This window comes from Ochlerotatus camptorhynchus, unplaced genomic scaffold, assembly GCF_037179485.1.
Source record: "Ochlerotatus camptorhynchus isolate MF236.1 unplaced genomic scaffold, CSIRO-AGI_Acam_v1.1 ptg000193l, whole genome shotgun sequence".
In the NCBI taxonomy this organism is placed as follows: domain Eukaryota; kingdom Metazoa; phylum Arthropoda; class Insecta; order Diptera; family Culicidae; genus Ochlerotatus; species Ochlerotatus camptorhynchus.
Window position 1 is genome coordinate 2,918,350 of NW_027040683.1, and position 25,591 is coordinate 2,943,940.

General features: G+C 40.0%; 1 protein-coding gene across 3 annotated transcripts in view; it reads left to right on the plus strand.

Moving 5' to 3' along the window:
- LOC135702477 (uncharacterized protein CG7065-like) overlaps positions 1-25,591 on the plus strand; it is a 31,006-nt gene that overhangs the window by 1,915 nt on the left and 3,500 nt on the right. The window contains exons 2-6 of one of the 3 annotated variants that reach the window (XM_065223520.1): positions 20,756-21,272; positions 21,666-21,927; positions 21,985-22,235; positions 22,297-22,724; positions 22,819-22,899. In XM_065223520.1, coding sequence (XP_065079592.1) covers positions 21,213-21,272; positions 21,666-21,927; positions 21,985-22,235; positions 22,297-22,724; positions 22,819-22,899 — 1,082 coding nt within the window. In that variant the 5' untranslated portion in view covers positions 20,756-21,212. Of the gene's footprint in view, positions 1-20,611; positions 21,273-21,665; positions 21,928-21,984; positions 22,236-22,296; positions 22,725-22,818; positions 22,900-25,591 lie in introns of those variants that run through there. The other 2 variants (XM_065223521.1, XM_065223522.1) reach the window with 2 other exon arrangements.

Genomic DNA, 25,591 nt, shown 5'->3' on the forward strand with positions numbered 1-25,591 from the left:
CAAAGACGTAGTCCTACGTCAAAAACTTAAATTCTGTATTATATCTAGAAACACTGGAATAAGAGACCAGCGGAGAAAAAAAACATGAATTTGGCAACAAGAAAAACATCAAAGCAATGGCATCACTTGCATTTGTAACTGCTTGCTAGTGACTTCGCAAATGAACCGACGAGCGAGTTCATGAGTGATTGTTAAACGATTTAATTGAAGCAAACCATTTGTAAACATTGCAGATTGGAACCGCTTTTGACAGTTCGATTGGAATCATAACAGTGTCTCCGCTGGTCTCTTATTCCAGTGTTTCTAATGTTGACAACTTTATTGTCCGAGCATAGAGGACAGTATGGTGTCCGGCCATGGAGGACACACAATAGTACATGTACAGAAATATTGCACCTTTAAATTTAGGAAATATTCGCGAGTAAACTTCCGCGAAATTTTCTCGTTTCTTTTTTCTTTAAAGGCTAAAACTTTTGACAGCTCTCATTTGTTTACCTTTGCTGACCGTGACGTCATAATTTGTACACGTAAAAACATACAGCTTACTATTGTTTCATCATGTCCAAATCTTATTATCACTCTTTGTTTATGGAATATCACTAGTGTCCGGCCATAGAGGCACTCCTCTGCCAAGAAGGAGGGTTGCTGAAGTCACCACCATTGGTGATGTCAGAACTGTATACTACAGTTTTTATGCTATGTTTATATTTGCATTGACGACACGTATGCGTTAAAAAATCTTATGTGAATAATCATTAATGAAATTTGAATTTTTCATGATGAGCTTGCCTAATTTACAAATTAATATAATACATATTTCATTCCTACATGTACGCGCTTGTTGAAAATTTATCACGATTATTTAGCCACGCAACAAATCATACATATATGTGGACGGAGCATAATTTCGCAATGTTTGCATCAGCTGTCTTAGATTGACAGATAATCGAGCCAAAGAACCAACAACTTTGGCTTCAAGCAAAATACTGGTTAGAGTTATTTCCCACGCCAGTTTGAAAAACCCCGTTTCGAGATAAACGCGTTTAAAGATAAAATTGGTCTCTCAGCGCGCCGGTACATGTTTTAGGCAATCGCTTCGTAAAGCGGTATATTCTGGCGGACTTGGAGTCTTTTCTAAATTAAAGTTCATTTTAAGCCAAAAAAAAAATACATTTTTTTGAAAAATCAAAGTGTACTCTCCCCTTAACGTACAGTATGTAGTCAATTATTTTAAAATTTGGTAAAATAATAATGTACACATTTTGGAAATGCGAATACGGGAAGTGCATCAGCGCATCATTATTGAAATTTGCTTCAGTTAAGTCGACAGACAGACATGGGACAGAGATCGATTAGGATCACAGCGGGAGTTCCACAAGGCTCCATACTTGGTCTAACGCTCTGGAACGGGATGTACAACGGCGTGCTAACACTGAAGCTGCCCAAATGAGTGGAGATCGTTGAATTTGCGGACGACGTCGTCTTGACGGTAACAGGCGAGACGCTGGAAGAGGTGGAAGTGTTGGCGACTGAGGTGATCGACATGATTAGCTACTGGATGCAAGAAGCGAAGCTGCAGATAGCCCACCACAAAACGGAAGTGCTATTGGCCAGTAACTGTAAAGTGGTACAACGGGCAGATATCACCGTCAGGGGCACGCCATAACCTCAAAGCGTGTGTTGAAATACCTGGGAGTGATGATCGATGACCGGCTAAACTTAAACAGCCACGTCGAATATGCCTGTGAGAAGGCTGTATACGTTGATGTTTTCACTCACTCACGTAAAGTTCTGCCGGAATCTTTGGAGAAACAATAACACCTTTATGCTGCCATCTTTCTCACGGAAGTGAGTGTATAAACAGACAAACAGTGAACAGTCAACTCTCTCACTCTCTCGTGCTGTGTCTAACAATCTCTCCAGTGGTGCCAGGATAAATCTCCGAGGAGACAAGCAGATATTCACCCCAGAGAATGATATCTCTCGCACCCGAGTGATTCTCCCCAGAGAATTTTCAACCCTGGCCATGAGTACATACCGCTGTCTTCGAGTTGCGCTAACAGGGGCTCCTTCCAATCCCACTGGAATCGACGCTTTGTCATCCAAGAAAAAAAAAAACAGAGTATTCGGAGAAGCGTCCTGAAAACCAACCAATTTAATATCTGGAATGTGTCATGTAACTTCAAAACTTACCAGCCATATCTTTCATAAACTGAAACTGTTTAGCTCCATAGTGCTGGTCCACATGGTCCAAACTTCACGTCAAATCGTCCGTAATAGCGTTTTGAAACTCGCGAATGACTGTTTCTCGGATCGAATTGCAGACGAAAATATTCGTAAGATGGAATACAATTGGACCTCGATTCAGGGAACATTTCTCCCATTTTCGTCTCGCATTTGGACATTAAATCACGCATTGATACGCATAGTGGTGAGATCCATGTCGTTTCACCGTATAGTCGTTATTAGCAAGGACCTCCGATACAGCAGCCCAGAAGTTCGAAAACTTTTCCGATTTTGCTGCCTGCGCGTGTTGCTCGAGATGTACCGCTTCCGAAACCGGAAACCCTTTCCGCAGTAGAAAATTCGAATCCATTCCTACTGTCCTGTATATCCTCCTGAGGGAGCTCTTCATCATCTGTAAAGAAAGTTTAAAAATGAAGTCTCGCAAGTTGTAAATGATCCTCTTAAGACCTACCTGTTATAGCAGTTATGATTTCGCTGACTTTACCATGTGTCCAATGGACAACGTCTCCGTATGTATGTGCCAATCGATTAGTTTTGTCAGACAAAACTCGCTCGGTAATGTCCCGTTCGACTCGAGCTATGATAGAAGCTGAAGCTGATTCGTTGTCATCCTGAGTAGTTCTTCACACAAATGTTGCATTTGGTTTGAAATACCTGTAAACTTGAACAGGAAAACCGAAAACCAGCCGAATTTCCTCTGAACAGACTCGATCCTCGCTATCCAAACTGTTTCATATGGACACCATACTACTACACCAAATTCCAAGACCGATCGCACTAGAAAACAATATAGAGCTGTCAGGCAGGTAGGATCTCGAAAGTCATCAGAGATCTTAAAGATGAATCCGAGTTGCCTGTTGGCTTTGGCTATGATATCCGTGTAATGTAGCTTAAATGTCAAAGCAGAATCAAGTGTAATTCCTAGATCACGAACGTTGTCCACACGCTGCAGAGGTTGGTTATCGATCGTATAATTGAATGCAATAGGTTTTAGCTTGCGATGGAAAGTGATGATATTGCATTTTTGAACACTCAACGTGAGAAAATTCCTAGAGCACCACTCTTCGAAACTATCGAGCAGGTGCTGCAACCGCAGGCAGTCAGTGAAGCATCGCACAACCACGTACATCTTGACATCGTCTGCATAGAATGACCGGCAGCCAGTTGGAAGTATCAAACCGATTTCGTTAATGAATATGGAGAATAGCAGCGGTCCTAAATTGCTGCCTTGAGGAACGCCTGAGTTGTTTGTAAAATATTCCGATTGATCAGACCCGATTTTCACACAAAGCTCTCGATTGGTAAGATACGATTCAAACCAACGAGTGAGTCCATGAGAAACACCAAGCTTCTCGAGTTTGGCATTTAGAATGACATGATCAACCCGGTCGAAAGCAGCCTTGAGATCCGTGTATACGACGTCCACCTGTGTCCCTGCCTCCATATTCCGTAGGCATAGGGAAATGAAAGGTGCAAGGTTTGATGAGACCGAATGTTTGGGGTGGAAACCATGTTGGTCAGGAGAAATGTAGTTTCTACAGCTGGCAAATAAAGCGTCGTTGATGATTATCTCGAATACTTTCGAGCAGGCACAAAGCGAAGTAATTCCTCGGTAATTCTCCACATTTTGTTTGTCTCCTTTCTTGAAAATCGGGAACATGAACGAAGATTTCCAACGAGAGGGAAATACACCTTGTTGTAACGAAATATTGAACAGCTTTGAAAGCGGAGAGGAAAGCTCTGTTGAGCATCTTTTGAGTATGGACGATGGAATGCCGTCAGGCTCAACAGCGTTCGAGAATTTCAGCTTCTGGATGGCAGAGTCGACGAGGTCCAATGTGACCGTGAAAATATCAAAGCTGAACGCGGGGAGTATGGGAGTATCTCTGATCCCTTCAGCAACTTAGCTTAACGATGCCGTTGAATCGTTGAAAACACTCTGGAAATGCTCAGCCAGGAGGTTACATTTCTCTAAAGAAGTGTTGGCTCTTTTATCGCTTAGATGAATCTCAACCGGTAGCCCATCCTCTTTCCTTTTTGTCTTCACAAACGTCCAGAATAGCTTAGGATTACGCCGGAGATTGGTCTGCATACGTCTTGAGTACTTCTTGTATAGAAAACGGTTGTACATTCGGTAGCAATTACTTGCTAACGAAAATAATCGCTTGGTGAATGGATTACGGGACTGGCTGTATTTTCGCTTCAAGTGTTTTAATCGAGCATTGGACCATGCAGGTTTTGGAGCAGGTCTCCTCAGAGGCACACAATCCATTATTAATCGGCTAACAACTTCGTCGAAATAGTTAACGGCTTCATCAATGGACGAACACAAGTCAAGCGACTACCAATCTGCCTGGGCCAGTGAGTGATTCAATGCGACGTAGTCAGTTCTACGAAAGTCCAGGCTTTGTACATCAACGATGTTCTCATAGAGAACAGGAACTGATCGATTGATGAATGCTTCCAACGCTGGATGATCGGCGTCTAGATGTATCAGAGGCTCGGATGCCTCAGCGACACTGCACTCTAGTGCGGCGGCTTCGTTCACCAACACAAGATCAAGCAGCTGAGAATTTCGTTTGGTACAGAATTAATTTGCATTAAACCATGCAGGCTAAAACCAAAGATGAATACTAAGATGAAACTGTCGGAAGAAAAACTTTCTATGTTAGTGTTCTTTTTCACGGTCCCTTTCATCCATTGAATACCCCTCGTATTCAAGGTAATTTTGTGGTTTTGCTGCCCCCTCGGTAGAGATGAAATTTTGCGCTCATTTTTATCAAAACAAACACACCAAAATCAGAGGTGTCCCATTTTTTAATTACTCGATTAACAACTAATCGTTTTTTTTTTTGTTCGCTGTGCTGCCATTTTTCCACTAATGAGAGTGCAGTACATGTTTGAAACGATCGGTGATGATCCTCTGGAAAAGTTAATGCTTATATCGGCATGATATAACCGATTGCAAATATTTTACTTTTCGGTTCGTTAATCGATTAAACGATAATTCGAATGAAAATCGGCCATCACTAGATGAATGTGAAACGTCATTTCAAATATATGGACCGTACATAAATAATGATACAATTTGAAAGGGACCGGGGCTCATCACAAATTACGTCCACACGGTAACTGAAATAAACACGAGTGTTCACCGGTTGCTAAAACCACCCAAAAGAGCACAGCAGGAAGCAGGCATGTACGACCGAAGAAAGTCAATGGTTGGATGATCATTCGCGGAAATATTCCAAACAAGCCCAGACTGGTTATAGTCGCCAAATAGCAGAGCTAGATCGTTGTGATGTAATCGGGACAATACAGCACCAATGGAACTGATATGGTTCTCAACGCAGCTCAAATTAGATTTACGGTCAGGAGGAAGGGGAGGAAGGTACATAACGCCGATGCTTATCATGTTGTGTGACGTCGTAATCTTCACCCATAACTGCTCAAGAGAAGTACTAACCGTTAGTTGGTTAATCGAGTAATTAAAAAATGGGACATCTCTGATTTTGGTGTGATTGTTATGATAAAAAAAAGTGCGCAAAATTTCATCTCAATCGAGGGGGCACCAAAACCACAAAATTACCTTGCATACGGGGGGTATTCATTGGATGAAAGAGACCGTGAAAGAGGACACTAAAATAGAAAGTTTTTCTTCTGACAGTTCTGGTTGTGAACGATTTAGGTAGTATTTTTAGGTGACTATTTAGCTTTTAGCACAACTTTGCTTCTACGAATCCACAAAAGAAATTGAATTGGAGGCGGATTCTGGTTCGGAATTACAGGCTGCTATTTTGAGGAACCTATCGTCATAAAGTTAAAAATTACATTTAGGTATTAGTCAACAGATGTGGATAGTAAGTTTTGAGTAAGTTAAACAGGGTACACGACGTTAGGCATACGGTCGTTAGGCATAATGTACGATAGGCATAATGGACGTTAGGCATAATCCACCCGATGAATTCCAGACGGACGATAATGGGGACCGTCTATTGATTGCTGACATCGGTGACAATAATGAAAGAGCCTTAAAACTTGCGACGTCTTGGACAGGCAAAGTAATGGGTTACAGATGGTACATTTGCCACAGTTTCTTGTTTGTTTCGGCATCTCGTCACTATTCATGGAAGTATCGCTCCCCACCTCAGCAGACGGTTCCGCTAGTTTTCATTCCAATGACAACAAAAACAGAATCGTTGTATCGAAAAGTATGGCAGGAAATCCTGGAAGCAGCAGGTATGTTTTTTTGGTATTGAATGAATAACCACAGAATTCACCATTCTTCATTTCATGAGCTGCTCTTTGGGGAAAATCTTTTCTTCTTTGACAATTGCAATATGTGTGTAAGAATATATTACAACAAATGTGTGATTTTTTTTTATTTCTAGATGCGATTGATTTCAAGATATAGTTCAAAATTATGTTGAGTTTTCATTTCCAGATTACTTAACCGCTATCGCTACTAATCCTGGATCTTATTAAATATGTAGCTACGATATGATAAATACGGATTCCAAACTGTGCTTAGTAAATAAACTATGTTTGTTCAACTTACATAAGCATTGTTTATCATGCTCGAAACAGGTTTCTAGAGTTGCACAGCAGCAAGGTATTTTATGCCTAACGTATATTATGCGTAATGACTTTATGCCTAACGTCCGTATGCCTAATGGGGTACACTCAGTTAAACATGTTATCACAGACAAACAGACATAACACTCGCAATCGAATTCTTCGCAAATAAGGTTCCAGTTCGGAATGTGCTCGCATTTGTCATTGTGGCGCAACTGAAGCGTTAAGCAAGTCAACACATTTTGATACAGTTACACACTTTATCTAGCTCGGTTAAATACAGATATAAATTCCCTCAACACTTTTCAGTTGCTTCACAGCGACATAAATGTGAAAAAGCTTCGGCGCACACTGCTTTGTTCACTCTTTTGTCCACCTCAAATATTGACAAGCGTTCCCAGCGGTCAAGAGTTCATGAATAATCAACAAAGTATTATAATACACTAGCAACCAACAATCTGATGCTATCGTAATTTTCAGCAACGTCAGGAATCCATTGAATATTAGATTCGAAAAGCTGCACGTTGGTCGTTCCGCTTAAAGTGTAATATTACGATGTACACGGAATTTGACAACAAATCATTTTAATGAGTGTAATATTGTATCCACTTTTATACCATCAATGAGTTCAATACATCATCATGAATAATATTGATTGATACATATTGTATTTGCTTGCAGTGTACATATTAAAGTGATGGGCGGTGGAAGAAAGGTTCCAGCAAAATAAAAATCACGCAAAACAAACAAAACAAATCCCTTAAAAATAGACTGAGCTTCTGACCTACGGGTCATTTCTGCTTAATTCAATCAATACTGAACTCTTCGTAGAACCGGCATCACTGACTTGCATTTGTTTTGTTTTTATTCAACAAATCTAACCCGTTGACAAAACGAGGGAAAAGCAATGCTTTGGAATGTGCAAGATAGAGGGTGCTAGTGTGCATACAAAATACGCTTGACGATATTTTGTGAAGCATTTTCTTCTAAGAGTTACGTCTGTTTGTCTGTGATGTTATGGTATGAACTTTTGCTACTTATTTTTTTTTTAGTTAATTATTCTTGAACGCAGGAGATGAGGAGGAGATTAGGAAGAAATATAATCATTAGGTAAAAACACGCATAAACACTAACACACGCAGTGAAAAATACTTCCACGGATACTTTCAATCAGGGCGTCACAATATCAGCTTCAATCGAGCAAATCGATGCGACGAAGATACTGCTGGCTTTCTTTTTCTGTTAAAGTCGAACAGCTCCGCAGAATTCTAGAACCTCAGTCGGCGTGCACAAACAAATGTTCAATCGCTTGTCTCTCTTTCTCCCGTCGCTCCATTGGTCTTCCTTTCAAGCTTCTGTGAAACGGATGAGCGAAAGAGCGCTCGACTTTGATAGTTTTCTCTTTCATGAAACAAATCAACAGAGGTTTCATGACGTATGTGACGGAAAATGAAATTACATATTTAAAGTATTTCTCACGTGAAAACACTTGAAGATGACGCGTAATATGTTTAATTTATCTTCCATCCACATATTTATCTAAAAAAAAATAACGAAAACGGGACATAACGCATTTTAAACAAATTGAAAGAGCGGTGATAGAGTGTTCGTGAAAGGGGATTGAAAGCCATAATGAGGTTTCGTTTAACTAGAAAATCGACGTTACTTACATTGAAAGCGATGAGCAAAGCAACGACGAGAAAATCCACAGCTCGCGTTTCCTTCTAAGCGTGCTTCTTTTTCATTATCATTTCTTGCTGATAGTCTAGCTAGGCGTTATAGAAATAAAGCGTTGAACACGTTTGTATGAGAGAAACAAAACTCAAGTTCACTTTAGAGCTTCGAAAATGTAGAGCCCTGCTTTCAATACTGTCATTGACAAGAACATATACATTGAGAAAACACCTATAATGACAATGGCAACTGACAAACGTAAAGACATCAACAAAGACAATGGCACTGACTGACACTGATTCTCAAAAAACTTCAAGAAGATCATGATTAAGAAGGTATTGCAAAACATGGTCCTCGTTACTGTCCAACTTTTACTACTTGAAACACTATTCCTCCCTATCCGGCATCTTAAGCAGGATTCACTTGATCCCTGTGATTATTATTCTGTGGTGCCAAATCTACCTTTGTGCTGTATGGACAGTGATGTTTCACTGGAGCACTGGCCCTATGATCCCCTTCTGTGCTTGAAAATAAAAATGAAAATAAACTATCCTCAGAATACAATTTTCTTGGAATTTTCTTTGGAATTACCTTAAAAAACTCTTTTGAAATACACCTAAGAAGAATTAGGTGCAGTATAATTTTTCATAAAAACGAAAACCAGAAATTAAATTTATTGCATGGTAATTCGTTCTATGCACCCTATTTTTTATTGGGATTTGGATGTTAATCATCTTCAAGTTGATTTGCACTTAAAATTAAAATGCATAAATGTTTTAAAATAATTTTCCCGAAAAGCTATGCAGCTTTTATTTATTAGAACCTCATCTTGCGTTTTATTATGTTCACTAAATAGTCAGAATGTATACTACCAAGAGAACATTAATAAACTGAAGATGATACATTTTTATTTGCTTAATTATTTCTTCAAAATGTTCCAACGATACTCCCTTAGTTCAGTCGGTAAAGGTGCTGCTACGAAGCAAGGGGTTCTATTTCCGTCCGGTCCAATTATTTATCGACTTCCTTGGGTATAAAGGGTGTCCACGATGAAATTGCCACACACAAAATTGATTCGCAAAATTCGAGTTTTCATCCGATTGCCATCAAATTTTCAGGGATTGAGAAATAACTATTAAACTTCATTTTACCATTTTACTCGTATTTTATTTACAGTCCATACGCAAATGCCCGCACCTTGGCCTTAACCCCGGCCATAAGATTCTGCACAACCTGTGAATCAACCGTTTTTTGCATGTAAACCCATACTTTCTTCAGTTCCTCGACTGTCTTCACTACCTTAGGTCGTTTAAGAAGGTGCTGCTTCATAATCGCCCAGTACTTCTCGATGGGGCGGAGCTCCGCAGTGTTGGGAGGGTTGAACATTTTCGGCACGAAATTGACCTTATTGTCCGCATACCACTTCAGCACGTCCTTGGAGTAGTGGCATGAGGCCAAATCCGGCCAGAAGATTGTTGGGACGTTGTGGGCCTTCAGGAGAGGAAGCAGCCGCTTCTGGAGGCACTCTTTTATGTACACCTGTCCGTTCATCGTGTCCTGGGCAGGGCTTCTGTCTGTCCTTTTTTTCATGCGCAGTCAACATAACCATTCATTCAATTTCATGTAGTCTTTTGTGTGCGGTACTTCGTATACCATCCGTTGCTCCACGCTACTTTTCGCATTCATACTTCCAAATGCACAGCTTTACGAATAGGTAGAAAAATCAGTTCTTGCTCCCTCTCGTAAAAAATCCTCTCTCGTTTAGTCACTCTGCTTCGTTTTGATTTTTTTTTCACATTTTCATTTCGGTCAAGTTCCCTTTGTCGTTTGCTGTAGTGAATGACTGCAAAAAAAATCAGTTCTACGGCAGTCACCTCTAGCGCAGATAGTGTTATATGTTATATTTGCAAACTTAGCAGTGTTGTTTTTAATAAGAAACTGGTTGAAATTGGAAAGAAAAATCGCAGGCAAGAGGAAGTTTCGTGATTAGGCGAAGGATTTCGTAGTGCAAAATTACGTGGGTGTGTGGTGTAGGTTGAGTGGTGATGAAAGTTGTAAATATTTCCAGAAGAATTTTGATGCGGGAAATTTTGTGCGTAATTTTCGCAGTACACATTTTGCGTTGGCCAAGGAAAGGGTTTATTTTTAAGGAAGGTGAGGAAGTGGAAGCAAAATCGAAGAAAATGAATAACGTCCGTGGCTATTGTCGATTCATTGAGGAATATGCCTTTGTCTTCGATTGACTGGCCCGAAATGCGTGCGATTCTTGACACGCTAGCTAGTGCGTTAGGTACCAGTTTTTCATCGGGGAAAACCAAGAAATACATTAACATCGATGCTGAGAAAATTCAGAAAAACATTCCACATGAGATGAGAGGACAATTAATTTCACTGAAGATCGACTCTGCATCGCGACATGGTCGTCATATTTTGGGGATTAACGTGCAATTTGAGAATGAAGACCAAATCGTCATAAGAACCCTTGATAAGATATATATTTTTGTTCAACCGTAGTGCCTCAACAAATTGGATGGTGTTGTGCTAGTGGTCACCACTATTTCATCGCTGTTTTTCAATTGATTGAAGGAAAGCGAAGAAAAAGCGGTGAGCAGATAGTATCACTCTTAATTTATTCATCATTTAAATCTAAGGTGCGGTTCCATTGCAGCATACCTCACTTCACTTCGGCAAACCCCCAAAAATCAGTCTTCCGACAGCGCCATACACACAGCTTTTTTAATTAAACTTCTGAGCAAATCATTTCTTACATTTATATATTTTGGATATCGCTGTTTGTCTTCATTATTTTTGACGAGTATAACGGAAACTTTTACAATATTCCGAAGTAGTGCTTCACTCTACAACCTTGTTTCTAAGAGCATTCGTTCTTAAGCTATGTACTCTTATAGCAAGTGATGTTCTGAAAACCTCGAAAAGTTGAACTGTAATTCGCTGAGATAAACTCTATTTTTTCCTTCCATCTAATATAAACTCTACCCAAGGGCAACATTTTATTAAATTTTGATACTCTGATACCCTTTAGCCCACTCGCAAATAAAATAAACGTAACATTTCCCTAACCACCCTTTATTAGGACAAACCTGTAAGATAATAAAGAAATGACCCCAGTTCGAATGCTTTACCGTTTTTTCCCTCAAATTCGATACATTTTTTACGCTAGAGATTGCTAGGTTGCTAAAACAACAGGCTGAAAATGTTCATAAATTATCTTTAGCATATCCATGACTTACCTCTATACAAGGGTGTTAAAAAATATAGATTTTGCTCTACCCTGCTCAATCGATTATAATTTCTGACTATTCTCCAGAAATTTGGACCCATTTGGTTGCGATCTTATACTTCTCTTTGATTTTTATAAGGAAATTATTACGAGAAAATTTGAGAAAGTTCTTTCAAAAAGTGGTCTCCAAATTTTACATAAGAAAAGATAGTATGCATACCCGTATATCATTTTGGAAAAAGGCTAAAACGAAGAAAATAAAACAAAATATTTTTTTTCCCTTGTAATTGCCATTTAAACCTCGAAAGGCTATTGTGGTATGAAATAACAAGCAAATTACAACTCAAACGCAAAAGAATAATCTGGACGGACCTACTTTGGCGGAGGTGGAGCAAAATCTGAAAAATCATTGCAGGGGTTTCTTTCCAAACACTTCTATGGCCACTAGAGGCCCTACGGGAACCAACTCCGGGACAATCCATCGGATGATCACAAAATTATGATAAACAGTCTCCTGCTGTAAATTCATGAATTTTGATACCCATATTGTAGGGGTTTCTTCCAAAACTCTTCCATGGCCACTAGAGGCCCTACGGGAACCTGCGCCGGAATGGCCGTTCCGGGGAGAAACCTTAAACTGGTCCTCAAGTAAGCTGAAATTGTTTCTTGAAGGAGATTCTACTTTGATATCGATTCCTTCAATATTCTAGCGAGAGGCAAGAAAATGCTTAGTTATGGAACATTATACAAGAAATCCGGATTTCTGGGAACCAGACTATTCCGAATGGACATTGTTGGCAATGTCCAGAAAGAAGACAAGTTTCTGAATCCTATGGTGCCAAAAGATTCAAAATCGATCAAATTTGGCCGTAGTAGCAAGTATTTCAATTTGTGGAAGTACCTTGTCGAGCTCCTAAAGGTGTTTTTTTTTGTCGATCACATAACGGTTAATTACTTGGCTACAAAACCGTTGCTGATAATACCTTCTTTTATCAAACTGTGATTTGAAAATAGCTGGAAATTAATATTTATGGCCATGCAAAGATAAAATCGACAAAGAGAATCTGTCAATGTTACAAAGGATCTGATTCATTGTTCGGCTCGGTAGGAAGAAAGAAGTCGATTTCATTTTTGTACGTAAAAAGTATTAACCAGAGACTTCAAATATTAAAAATTAGATCGATTGGTTTGAAAACAGCCGAGTTATAGCGGTGAATATAACATATTTCCTACCGCGTTTATCGGGAGACTCGTACAGCATAGCTCACCATTGGAAAAGAGAAATGAAAACAAAATACGCAGAGTACTCCCGGTCATTCTGCAGCTTCAACTTTCAACATGCACGATAAGCGGGAGAATGAATGAATTGAAAAATCGGCTTCCACCGAGTTGCTGCGGCAAACACCACACAAGCAATCGACAAAAGGCAGAACGACTGCACCATTTTGCCAGTCAAACCGCCGTGCTTGCTTCGCACATTGAATGCAGAAAACGTACGCGATCACGCAGTCACAGTCGATATGCGATCCCCTTTCAAGCCCTGGTCCTGGGTCACGAAAGGTGCACTCCGCTTCCCGCACGTGCAGATGGCTTGCCAAACCAGGAATTTCTTCGCAAATTTGGACATCTTCTGAGTGCGGACATGCTCCGGAACGCTGAACTTATCCTTGGCCGTGAAAAACAGGTTGCCGGGGATCTGTTTGAAGTCGGCCTTCACATATGTTTCGTCGTCCATGATGCAGCATTCAACTTTCGTCAGCATGTTGAGGTACAACTTCCTGGCACGGGTTTTGGCGGAATTGTTCTGCTTCTCGTCGCGATTAGGGGCCTTTTGTACCTTGAACGTTCGAAGCCCAGCCTTAGTTTTGGCCTTCTGGACAAAACTTCGGCTTAGGTGCAGCTTCTTAGCCACATCCCTAACGGAGGCGTTCGGATTTCGGTTGAAGGCCCCAACTACGCGGTTGTGATTTTTGGTGTTGTACGGAATACTTTTTCCTTCACTTCTGGGCTTCCGATCGGTGGTCAACCGTTCCTCGAACCGCTTAATCACTCGCGACACCGTGGAATTCGCGATTCCCAACGTTTTAGCGATGGAACGATGCGAGAGATCCTTGTTCTCGTGATGAATGCGCAAGATTTTATCACGCACGAGCTGTTCTTTCGACTCCATTTCCGCGAGTTTTGATCACAGGACTCGGATAATCTCACTGTTTGGTCATACCTCCGGAACCGAATCGACATTGAATTCGATAGAGTTCTATGGGAGTAAGAATATAAATTAAATTGGATCAAATCGGTTCAGCTAGTTTCCAAATCAAACTGGTCAGTGCGAAAAACAGTCAGGTTCAATGAGTCATTTTCATATGAATATGAACTGCCATCTGCCTCATCATTCACTGCCTCGTGAGAGTCTGAATGATTGGGAAGTAAACGAGTCACTGACAGCAGAGCACTCGGTCAGTAGCTCAGTCAGCACGCTTATAGAAATTTTCACGCCTGATTGTATTGGTGCGCTGTGTGAAACTGTGATAGTGAAAATCCGAGGAAAATACTTAACAAACCGCTGTCAATCTCATTAGGACTGATCGAAAAACATACATTTTCAGGTTATCCCGAGGAACATAATAAACAACTTTACACGGCGATAGACCCCCGTTAGTGTGCGTGCGTTAAACGTCGCTAGTCTCTATTCTTCCTTGATGGTACCCAATCTTTGTTTTGAATGACTGAACGTACATGAGTGACTGAATATTTTCGTTGGCTCTTTCATTGCCTCGTCTTTTACTGCTTTGTGCAAACGATCTGGACAGAGCAATGAATTGAATAGTGCAGTGCTTTCACACCCAGCCTAAGAGCACCCGCACCGGTGCGTTGCTATTCGGGCTACTAGTTTGACAACTTTAGCCGTTGCTATTTTAGTAAGCAACTAGTTTCCGCACCGGTCGTTCGACTTTCGCACCGGTAGTTGATAAACTTTTTGTCGAACTTTGAGCTAAAATTGATCACAGAGCTTCGTGATTGTTTTTTTTCGACAATATTGATATACCTAACAACAAAGACTGAAGATTGAAGGTTGAGATCCAATTACAGATTCAGGCACTCAATAACCGGTCCTCCGGAAGATCCGAAACATCCAGGGCAATTTAATAGATTTCAGGAAAATTTACTTCAGTGAAGATCAAGAGCTTCAGGGCAGGTTCCATTAAATTCAAGAATATTACAATAAATTTACTGTAGTTACCAACACATCAGTTAAGCTTAAAGTCCTTTGGACAGTGCTGCAAAATCTCGACAATACACGGCGATTTTGACAATTCTGCTTTGGTCATTCTTTTGAGCTAACAGTCATAGTCAAGGCAAACCATGTCAATTGTCAATGAAAATGCTGTCAGTGACGAACATGTTTAGATTTTTATATTAACTAAATTTGTAACGAAATTAAATGACTTGAGCAACACAATGGGGGTTATTCTGAGAGTCGAAGTGACTTTTGTCACTAGTGAAGTGAGAAAAGTCACGTCGTGGTGACGTGACTCTCTGTGCAAATCAAATGGAGAGTCACGTCACCACGACGTGACTTTTCTCACTTCACTAGTGACAAAAGTCACTTCGACTCTCGGAATAACCCCCAATTACATGGAGCCGTTAATGTGAACAAGCATCTGCGGCCTGAACTACTTGGATAACAATAATGTGACACAGGATGTACGAAATTACGCTTTTTGTTACCAGGTGAATCTTTGTCATTGACGAAAAAATGAATGAGATTTTGACGAAGGTTATTTTGAGGATCAAGTCTGTCAGTGACTATGTGACGAACAATTTTGTCAATATCGCGCGGAAGACTGTCAATGACAATGACAAATCTCAACACTGCCTATGGGTAAGTTACGTGAACTCCGGGTAAGTTCTGAAAATTGTAGGACAGTTCCATGTATATCCAAACTGTGAGAGCTTCACCCAAGTAACAATTCTGGTTTTATGAGGGTTCTGTAGTGTATTTAGACTTGTAGAATGCTATAAAACCTGAATAAAACTTGCAATGTTGCTTGGGCAGGGACGTTCCTTGAGCTTCAGGTTAGTTTCGAGAACTTTATGGCAGTTCCATTTATTTCAGTAAAATAGAGGGAACTATCAAGACAATTTAAGGGTAGTCCAAAAACTTCAGGGAATGAATTTAAAAAAATTAAAAAAGCTACGCAGAAGTTCCAAGTTTAAAGGGAAGATCCTCTGGGCAGTTCCACTAATTTCTGGATAATTCCAGGAAGATCATCAGGAGCATAGCGAGAACATTAGGCAAGTTCCGGAAGGAAACATTAGAGATCTTCACGAGAGTCTGAGGAATGAAAGGAAATACTGAGAATTTCAGGGAAGCGTTAGGAATTTCAAAGTGGATCCAATAGCTTCAGGAAACATCAGGAACTTTTATGAAAATCTATCAAATTCAGGGATATCCAGACAACTTTAGGAAAACCAAAAGAATTTCATATATGTGGAAATGTGGAGATAACTTGAAGAAAATTGACATTCCAAGTACCGTAAAACGGGGTAACATTGATAGTTTTTTAAAGTATATTCTAAATAATATTTACAGCAATGAATGTTCTTTTCAAATTTTATATTTTTAAAACAAGTACTGAGGATCCAAGAGTCAGTTCGTCAGTAATATGTTTAAAGAAAATTAAAGCATTTGTACTATTTTTTTAGTTTTGTGACCGAACTTCAGTTTTTTTATTTGGGGTTATTTTGATAATGCTCGATGAATATAGAAAAATATGGTTGAGGCTCAAACAATTTAGTTCTTTGAATATGAAACTTTGAATGAGTATATAATCAGAAAACATCATAAGCCATAAGAATATCACATTGAATTTGTGATGGATATATCGGAAATACATTTCATAAGTGATGGTTTGAGTGCTTTTTCAAACAGGCGAAAAACACGAAAATTGTTTTTTAATATGTTTGTAAAATATGTCACACATACAATATCAACGGAAATACTCTAAGCTACAATATGGAACCAACGTTTCTAATTTGGAAAAAAAAGCGCAACGAGTAAATTTAATCTTTACATTATACTATCAAAGTTACCCGCATTATCAAAGATACCCCGTTTTACGGTATCTCAAAGAAGTGAGACTATAGAGTTTTAGAGAATTTCAGAGATATTAACGGTACTTCCAATAACTTCATAACTTCGAGAAATTCAAGAATGTTCAAACATTGAGGGAAGTTAAAGGTTTGTAAGGGTATGTTCCTATGAATTCCGGTCAATTCGATAAACTTCGAGAATGTTTTTAAGAAGATTCGAAAATTTTAAGGAAGTTCAGAAAACGTAATAAAACTTCTGAAATATTTCGGGAACTTCAATGAACATTAAAGGTTTTAAAGACAGTTCTATTTAGTTCAGGGTAGTACCAAGAACTTCAATAGAATTGAGAGAACTTCAGGAATGCTTCGAGAGCATTAGACAGATCCAGAGAAACTAAGGGCAGTTCAACTAATTTCAAGAAAGTTGAAGCAATGTTTAAGAAGTAGGATGTAAATAATGCACTATGAACTAAATCCACCCAAATTTTCATTAAATTCTACCCAACGGTTAAAAAGTTAGAGCAATTTCATAGTGTGGCAATTTCATCGTGGACACCCTTTAGGATTGTACAGGCATAGCAAAGCAAACATCTGATATGCTATAAGCAATAAGCTTGAAATGCCATGTAGTAGTAGGGACGTTGCGATACTGCTGATATCAGTAAAGTATCGATACTTTTATTTCGATACAAAGTAATTAAGTATCGATACTTGACAATCGATACTTCTCCAATATCGATACTTTTATCGTGGTATCGCGGTATCGGTATCGAATCGGATGGAAAAACAAGTAACTTGATTTCGGTATATGCGTAAGTTGTGATAAGCGTGTAGACGCATATTTTTTACACTGGGGCTATTAAATGACTGACAGTTCAAAGAAACGCTGGCAACACCAGAAATGCGTTGACGTTGACGGCACCGTTGCTTCTCGCGCGTATTGACAGTTCTTTTAGGAGGACATGAAGTCAGCGCTGTATCAGCAGGCTAGGATACATATGGTCAGCATGGCAACTTCTGTTCCATGCGAGCGACTCTTTTCAAAGGCTGGATCTATAATTACTGAGACCAGAAACCGATTGTCAGCAAAATATTTACAGAAACTAATATTTCTAGCAAGCGTCGATGATACTGAATGGTTCAATTAGTTGGTTTAAATGCTTTTGTTTTTAATAAAATGATACAAACTGTTCGTTATTGATCTTAAACATGGACTTTCAATTTAAATTCAATCACATTGCTTTTTTATCAAATGATTCGATACTTAAAAGTATCGATACTTTGTTTCGATAGTATCGCAAATATCAGTATCAGTTATTCGATACTAGTATCGAATCAAGTATCGATACTTTTAAGTATCGCAACGTCCCTATGTAGTAGTAATACAAATTGTATTTATAGCAATGAAAACAGTTTTTTTTCTGACGTGAATTAGTATTTGAAGTCGCGGATTTGTTTTGAGAAATCGCGTAACAGCCCTGCCAATGAGATCAACACAAATTTGAGTTCAATTAACTCAAACTGCAAAAAGTGCAGGAACTTAGCGATGAGTTACTTTGCCTGGTTTTTCAGGGAAAAATCCCGAATATGAGTATTGGGATTCTCTCAGTCTATTGGTAGGGTTAACTACCCCATTTCCGGCCTATTAAGCACAACCCGCACTTTGTCTTTCTTAATCTAGCGTAGTTTAGCACTAAACGGAATGTTATTATTACTGATGGCTTCCAAATTTATTTACCTTTCCGTACGTATCGTAAGATTTGCTAAAGAGAAACCAATCGTTGAGATATCGTCAAAAGTCTAACACTGCTTCTTGACGCCAAACTCGGCCTACGGATTCTAAACTCGGCCTAACGCATTGAAACGCCATCGAAACGCCAGTGAATTCACTTCGACCTATCGGAGAAAGATAAAAAATTGATTCGGTCGGAGCGCTTCTTTTGTTTTTGGGAATAATGGGTGCAAACCTTCATACAACGCGTTCTCATTGACTTCGTTCGGTAGTTTATTAACTAAAGTATCGTACCAAACGCATAATTGACTTGTTAACCCTGAAATCATGGATTTATTTGAAGTTTTCTGCTCGATAGACCCAAAATGGGCGATTAGGCCGAAGTAGTTCTCTACCCTACTACTCCTAGACAGAGTAAAATTTTCGTCAATTTTTCTCATTTTTTTTTCAGGGAAACATAAAGCAAATTTACACATCGCTGAGTTCCTGTACTTTTTGCGATTATGAGTAAACTGAACTCATAGTGTTAAGTACTCTATTCTGAAGTCTGTGAAAGGGAATGTAGATGCCGTAGAAGAAAACTGCCAATGTAACACTCATCATTTATAGCATTAAGAAAAATCATCCAATGTAACATATCCGAAGTACAACTTTACTAGTCAAAACATTTTATGTGATTTTTTTTATATTGTAGCACGTAATTCAAAATGAAAGTGCGATTTTACCATTCTAAGGTAAGCTCATATGTTCAGACTACGGAGTTATAACACCGACGAAGTTATAATATGTTACAAGGCTACCGTGATGACGTTTTCCTTTTCGATAATTATTATAGCACCATTGTAACATCAGTGCTAACATTTGAAAACGGCACAAAAGCCATTTGTAAACAAATGGTTTGTGGGCCCTTTACTCACTACTTGAAGTACACCCACGCGACACAACAGCAACATCGGGTAGGGGAAATTTTCCCCTTCATGACGATGCTGTTGGTTTGCGTGGGCGTTCTTCGGGTAGCGAGTAAAGGGCCCACAAACCATTTGTTTACAAATGGCTTTTGCGCCGTTTTCAAATGTTAGCACTGACATGTTACAGCTCTGTAGTCTGAACAAGGCATTAGAGTGTGAAAGAGTATTCAGATCACTCATAATAGAGCTTTTTGACGTTTAACCGGCGCACACTACTGCACAATTGAAATCGAACGAGTGCGAGCAAGAGAGAAACAGATTAGTGGGAAAACAAACCGTTCATTCATCCATGTGTGCTAGATAGAGGAAGACGTTTAAACGTCAAAAAGGTCTATAGAGTGAAACACGTCTTTAGCAGTTCATCAGGTACAACGCGAAATGTAGACAAAGTTAGAATTTCATGAACAACGAAAGAACACCATCGACTGAAAGTTAAGTCACGCTACTTGCTAATCACTGTCGAAACATCTAATCACCAGAGAAACACTACATTATCAAATTCTGCGCCCATGGTTTAGTTAGCAGGTAACATTTTTTGTATCACCATACAGCGGGCGTTATTTTGATCAAGATATGTATACACAGGTGATGCAGCTTCGACCGAGTGAGGGGATTGTAGGTAGAGTGGGAAGGAAAAGTGCAGTCAATGACTTAAATATGTGTAAACATGCACGAGTTCTGATTGTTTCGTGTCTGCTGACGAATCTCGCTAAAGTTTTATAAGAAAACTGTGGAATTGTAGTCAAAAAGCACAATCAAAGCTTATAGTGGAAGTTGTTCAAAATCAAACTCATTCGAGAGGAGTTCAAAACCCCAACATGGCAGCATCACACCTATCGAAACACACTTTGGTTCTGATTTACAATTTAAATATCATCTAAATCCAAAATATCCTTTAAATTTAAGTTATATAACTTCTGTCTTTTATATGAAATCCATGTTCGTCTATGTAAGTTTGATTGCATATTTAAGTGTACTCCGAAATTTCTGATGTGCCTACCTCATTGAATGAATTCACGTTTGCTCCGTCAGTTGAGGTGAGTTAAGTAGTTTCCTAGCTATAGGGTGTTTTGCTGAGCTATGGTAAGTATGCATACAGTCGGTGGGAGCCTTTGAACAGCCTGTTAAACCTTAACAAGTGTACAATTTAATATCTACAATAAAGCAAACAAACTATTCCACCTTATAACAGTTTACCATTCTTTTTACTTCTATTCCCTACAGATAATTTGAAAAAAACAATATCTGAAAATCCACCCGTGTACGCTCATTGATTGATTGAACAACCATTATAAACAATACAAAAAACATTCCAAAACTAACAGTCAAACGTCGCAGTCTCGCACTCAAGTCTCAAGATCCAGTGCGCCTGTGTGAAAAGTGTGTGTGTGTGTTATTCGCCGGTGGGGTACCTTTGGTCGTTGCTAAACTATCGGTTCAGAACCCGACTGCTATCCGGTTCTGGTCCGCACTAGAGTTAGCACAGTTTGCGTATCCCCCCGCTGCCATCCCTCCGCTGCTCAGTATAACGAGAAGTGAGTTTCGAAAGTGAAGTGCCAAGGAACAGTGTTCTGGTGCCGCCGCATGTGAAGGACCAATACAAGAGGAACGCACCCCTTCAAATTGGTTGACGGTAGGAGATACAAGCAGTGCTGCCATCTGGTGTTGCTGGTGAGGAATAATGGATGAGGATTGCAATCCCTTTGATATCAACGATGGAAAAAATCAAGCGAGAAGCAAGGTAATTATCGTTCAAATAACTGAGTTTTGATCACATCGATCACGCATTTTCTTTCTTTTGTTTGCATATTTTGAGAAACGGAAGCCGGCGGCTGACGGTGGATGGTAAGTCCCCGAGTCGGGGAGGTGCGGATGGCGCTCATCTTAATGTGGAAAAAAAATAAGAATAGTGACGGTTTATTTTTTGTTGCGTTCATAGGTGAAAATGTTCGGTGGTTCTCTGTTACCTTTGTCAACGAAAATTCTGCAGTGAGTTCGAAGCGTGATAAGTGGAACAGTGCAGTGAAAAGAAGTGATTAGATAGATATGTCTGCAATTGTGACGGGATTATTTGGTGCAGTGTAGGAAGCTATTTCTAACCAGAACTTCTTTCTTCTTCCGTTCCTTTTCGCAGACTGAGCTTGATGTCGAGAAGCATCTACTCGGTACAACGGTCAAGCTTTCCGATGGCACGAACGGGCGGGTCTTCAGCCGTAATGGACGAAACAAGGAAAACCTTCTCATCTACTCATGCCACCTCTGTGGGGTGGCCAATCTGTCGGGAGAGCGCATCCTGCAGACGCATATCGCTGGTAGGAAGCATCAAACCCGATTGAACATGCCGATGATTGATGCCGATCAGTTCCGTAGCGCATCGACCCCGAAGGTCGCCAAGGGTAAGCTCCCATTTTTGTCTGGTTGAAGCGTCTAATTTATCAGTCTGTTTGTGTTAGTTCAAATGCATATTGCACCTGGTGAGCCGGTTCCACCCGGTATGGAGAATGAAGTGAAACCCGTGGCGGAACTTCAGGCCACTATCGATCGATTCAAGGATGGACCGATGGTGGGGCTGGAGTACATCATGGAGCTTAGCACCCCAGGGTCGAAGGAACCAAGCTACCACTGCGTGCTGTGCGATAAGAAAGGTGACCCGCGAACCATTGTGGTTCATATCACTAGCTATATTCATCGTATGAAGTTTTTGGTAGGTTGCAATTGTTAGTCTTTTGTCGGAATTAGATTGATCAGGGTTCTTTTACCCGTAGGAAAAACATTACCCAACCGTGATCAACGAGCTGGCACCGTACCGTGGACAACGAGGTGGCACCAAGGAGATCATCAATCGCGCAATCCAAACCGTTTGCGAAGCGATCGAAGACCATCACGGTCGGTTGACGCCGAACGTGCACGATAGTGCGGATTATGCTCGTAACAAGATGAAGTACCTGCAGGAGGTACTCTTCGACAAGCACTTTGACGAACGTACGGGACCGAAGTTTGTCGAAGTGATCGACAAGAAGATGCTGCAGGAACAGATGGCCGTAGCGAATGGCACCTTGGTAGCTGAATTGACACGGGATCCCTCGCCGCCGGTTGTCCAAGCTCCGCAGAAGAAGACACGCCCAGCACGAGCCGACCGCAAGAGCCTGGACTCGATATCCAGCATGGACTCGGTGCAGAGCATTTCGTCCGAGTGAGTATTGGTGTTCAATAGTTTGAAAACCTGTTCCGGACTTGCTGGACGTTTACGATTTGCTTACAATGGACATGCTTTACCCTTGTTCCAGACATGACGGAACCTCTTTTTCGACTCGCCGGAAGCACGCTCCGGCCTCGTTGGAAGCTCGTTCCGGATCAACTAGAATGTTGTATGTATACTGAAATATTGTTCCGGACTTGTCCGGAACTTGTGCTGGATTTAATTTTTGTTCTGTACTCGATAAAACCTCGCTTTCAACTTGTCGGAATTTCATTTTTGCCCGTTCACAATCTTACCATGCGTTACATTTGTTTGAAATTTGTTCTAGATTTATCAGAAGCTTATTCCGGGCTTACTGATATCTTGAACATAGAAATACTGCTCTAGGCATGGTCAGGCCGATGCATCAATTTGGACTTCCAGACTTGCCGAGGCCATGTTCTGAACTTGCCGAAGCTTCATTCTAGGCTTGTTCGAAACAATACGGGTCGGACTTTCCGGAACCTCATTCCAGAGTTCGGAGTTTCGTTCCAAAATTGATATTTCAGACAGTGCGGAATGTCGTTTCGCTCTTTCCAGAATGTATCTGTTTCTAGTTCCGGACATACTGGAATGCCGTTCCGGAATTAACAAAACCACTTTCTGGATCTGACGAGATCTCGTTCTGGACTTGCTGGAATTTTGTTGTGGGCTTACCAGAACGTTTTTTCCGGAACATGGATTTGAAGATACCTCGTGCCGTATTTGTCTGAATCTGGTTTCGGACTTGAAGAAGGATCCACCGGCTTGTCCCGGACTTGCTAAAACCGTATTTCAGATTTGGATTAATCATTTTTTTTATCAAGTTCGTTTATTTGGAAGGCTCAATCGCGTTACCTTTACGGAGCCGATAATTCAATGTTGATTGTTTAAACAAAATTCACTTCTTTGGTTTATTCTTATTTTGAACTGAACGGAACCTGTCCTAATCCTACCTACTAATATGCAGGAAGTACGTTTTAGACTTTTAAAACATGTGGGCACTTGTAAGCTTAAATGGAAGGGAAAGGAAGTTATAGTTTAACCCATCCTCTACTCCAGCCCAGAAACTTGAGGCAAATATAAAAATGTCTTTTTTATACAAAATGTGGGTAAGTACAGAATGCAATTAAATTGGAGCGATGTTTGCTATGCACCACTTTTCGTTCAATCCTATTGTATAAAAATTATCGATGAAAAATTCGTGAAATCGTGAAGATTTTGGAATGACGATTTTCTGTATTTAAATCATTGTAACAAGCACGTCGTGGAATTATGTAAGTCGAATAAATTTCGATTATGAACTTCGGTAAATCTAAAAAAAAATATCCATAAAGTCTTAACTAGATTTACCAATTCCCTCCAAAAGTTTCTTCCGATTTCTCCGGAAGTTTTTTTTTTCAACTTATTCAAGAAATATTTCACCCAGCTGCTCCAGGAAGTATCACTCGACTTCTCCAGATTTTTTTCCAACTGTCTCCGATTTCTTCTGACTTCTGTCACGAGTTTCTTCTATCAACATCCAAAAGTTTCTTCTGATTCCCGTTAAAAGGTTCTCCAGACAACCTCCGGATTTTTTTTGACTTACTCCGGAAGATTCTTTCAACTTATCCTGATTTTTTTTGTATTCCTCTGAAAGTATCATAAAACTTGTCCCGAAATTTTGTACTGAGGTGCCTTGGAATTTTCCTCTCAACTAACTCCCATCTTTCCGCGGGAGCTTGTTCCAGTTTTATTAGGATGTTGTTATATGACTTCCACTGGAAGGTTCTTTTTACTTCGTTTGTAAGATTCTTCTGACTTCCACCGGAAGATTCTTGTTTATTCTGGTATTGTTTTCCAGACTTGCTCTGAAAGTTTCTTCTGGCTGACATCGGACAATTCTAACGGTTTCTCCTGGAAGTTCCTTCCGAGTTCTCCCAGAAGTCCTGCTGAAGTTTCTTCCGACTTTCCCCGGAAATTTCTTCCGTTTTGGATGGTTGAATGAATTCTCTGGAAGTTCTTAGCTACCTCGCCAAAAAGCTTCCGTCAGCTTCCACTGGAAATTTCCTTAAATTTATTGGTAATTCTTCACAGAGTAAAATTCCCAGGAATAGTATTATTCCGACAAAAATATATTTGGTTTTTGGTGAAATTTCCGGAAATTGATTCCCAGGATAGTATTTCAATAAAACAAAGATTTTTTTTAACTCGGCATCCGACTGGGATTTATCATCAAACATTTCGGAACTTGAAAAATACCTTTTGCATGTACCGGAAACCACAACTTTATTTCAAATAAGCCGAATCGTTCTACACTTGTTAGATAATCGTTCCGGACTTGAACAAGCCTCATTCTGGATCTTCCGGATTGCGGTCACCTCGTTTCGAACTTACCGGAAGCTCATTTCGATTTCACATTTTTTGGAACCTCATTCAGGACTTGCCGGAATCTAGTAGCAGGTTTGCTGGAACCTTGTTCCGAAACTTCTACTTGTTGCAGACAGTGGCGTCGCCTTAACCTCAATCTACCTGTGCACCAACTCTCAAAACATAAACAATTATCAAAATATTGCTTGCAATGGATAGATATCGAGTTAATTAGAAGATTAAGTGTATTTTTCAACCGATTCGACTATGAATATGGCATTAAATCTGTTTTTGAAAGTTGGTGCACAGGTAAAAAGTGAGGTTACGCGACGCCACTGGTTGCAGATTTACCGTAGCCTAATCCCGAAAGTTGGAATCTCACCCCACACTCGTCATAGCGTTCCTGATTTGTCGAAAACGCATTCCCTTTTGATTGAATCTTGAAGGAACTTGCTCTAAACTAGCCAACTTCGTTCCAGACTTGCGGAAACTTC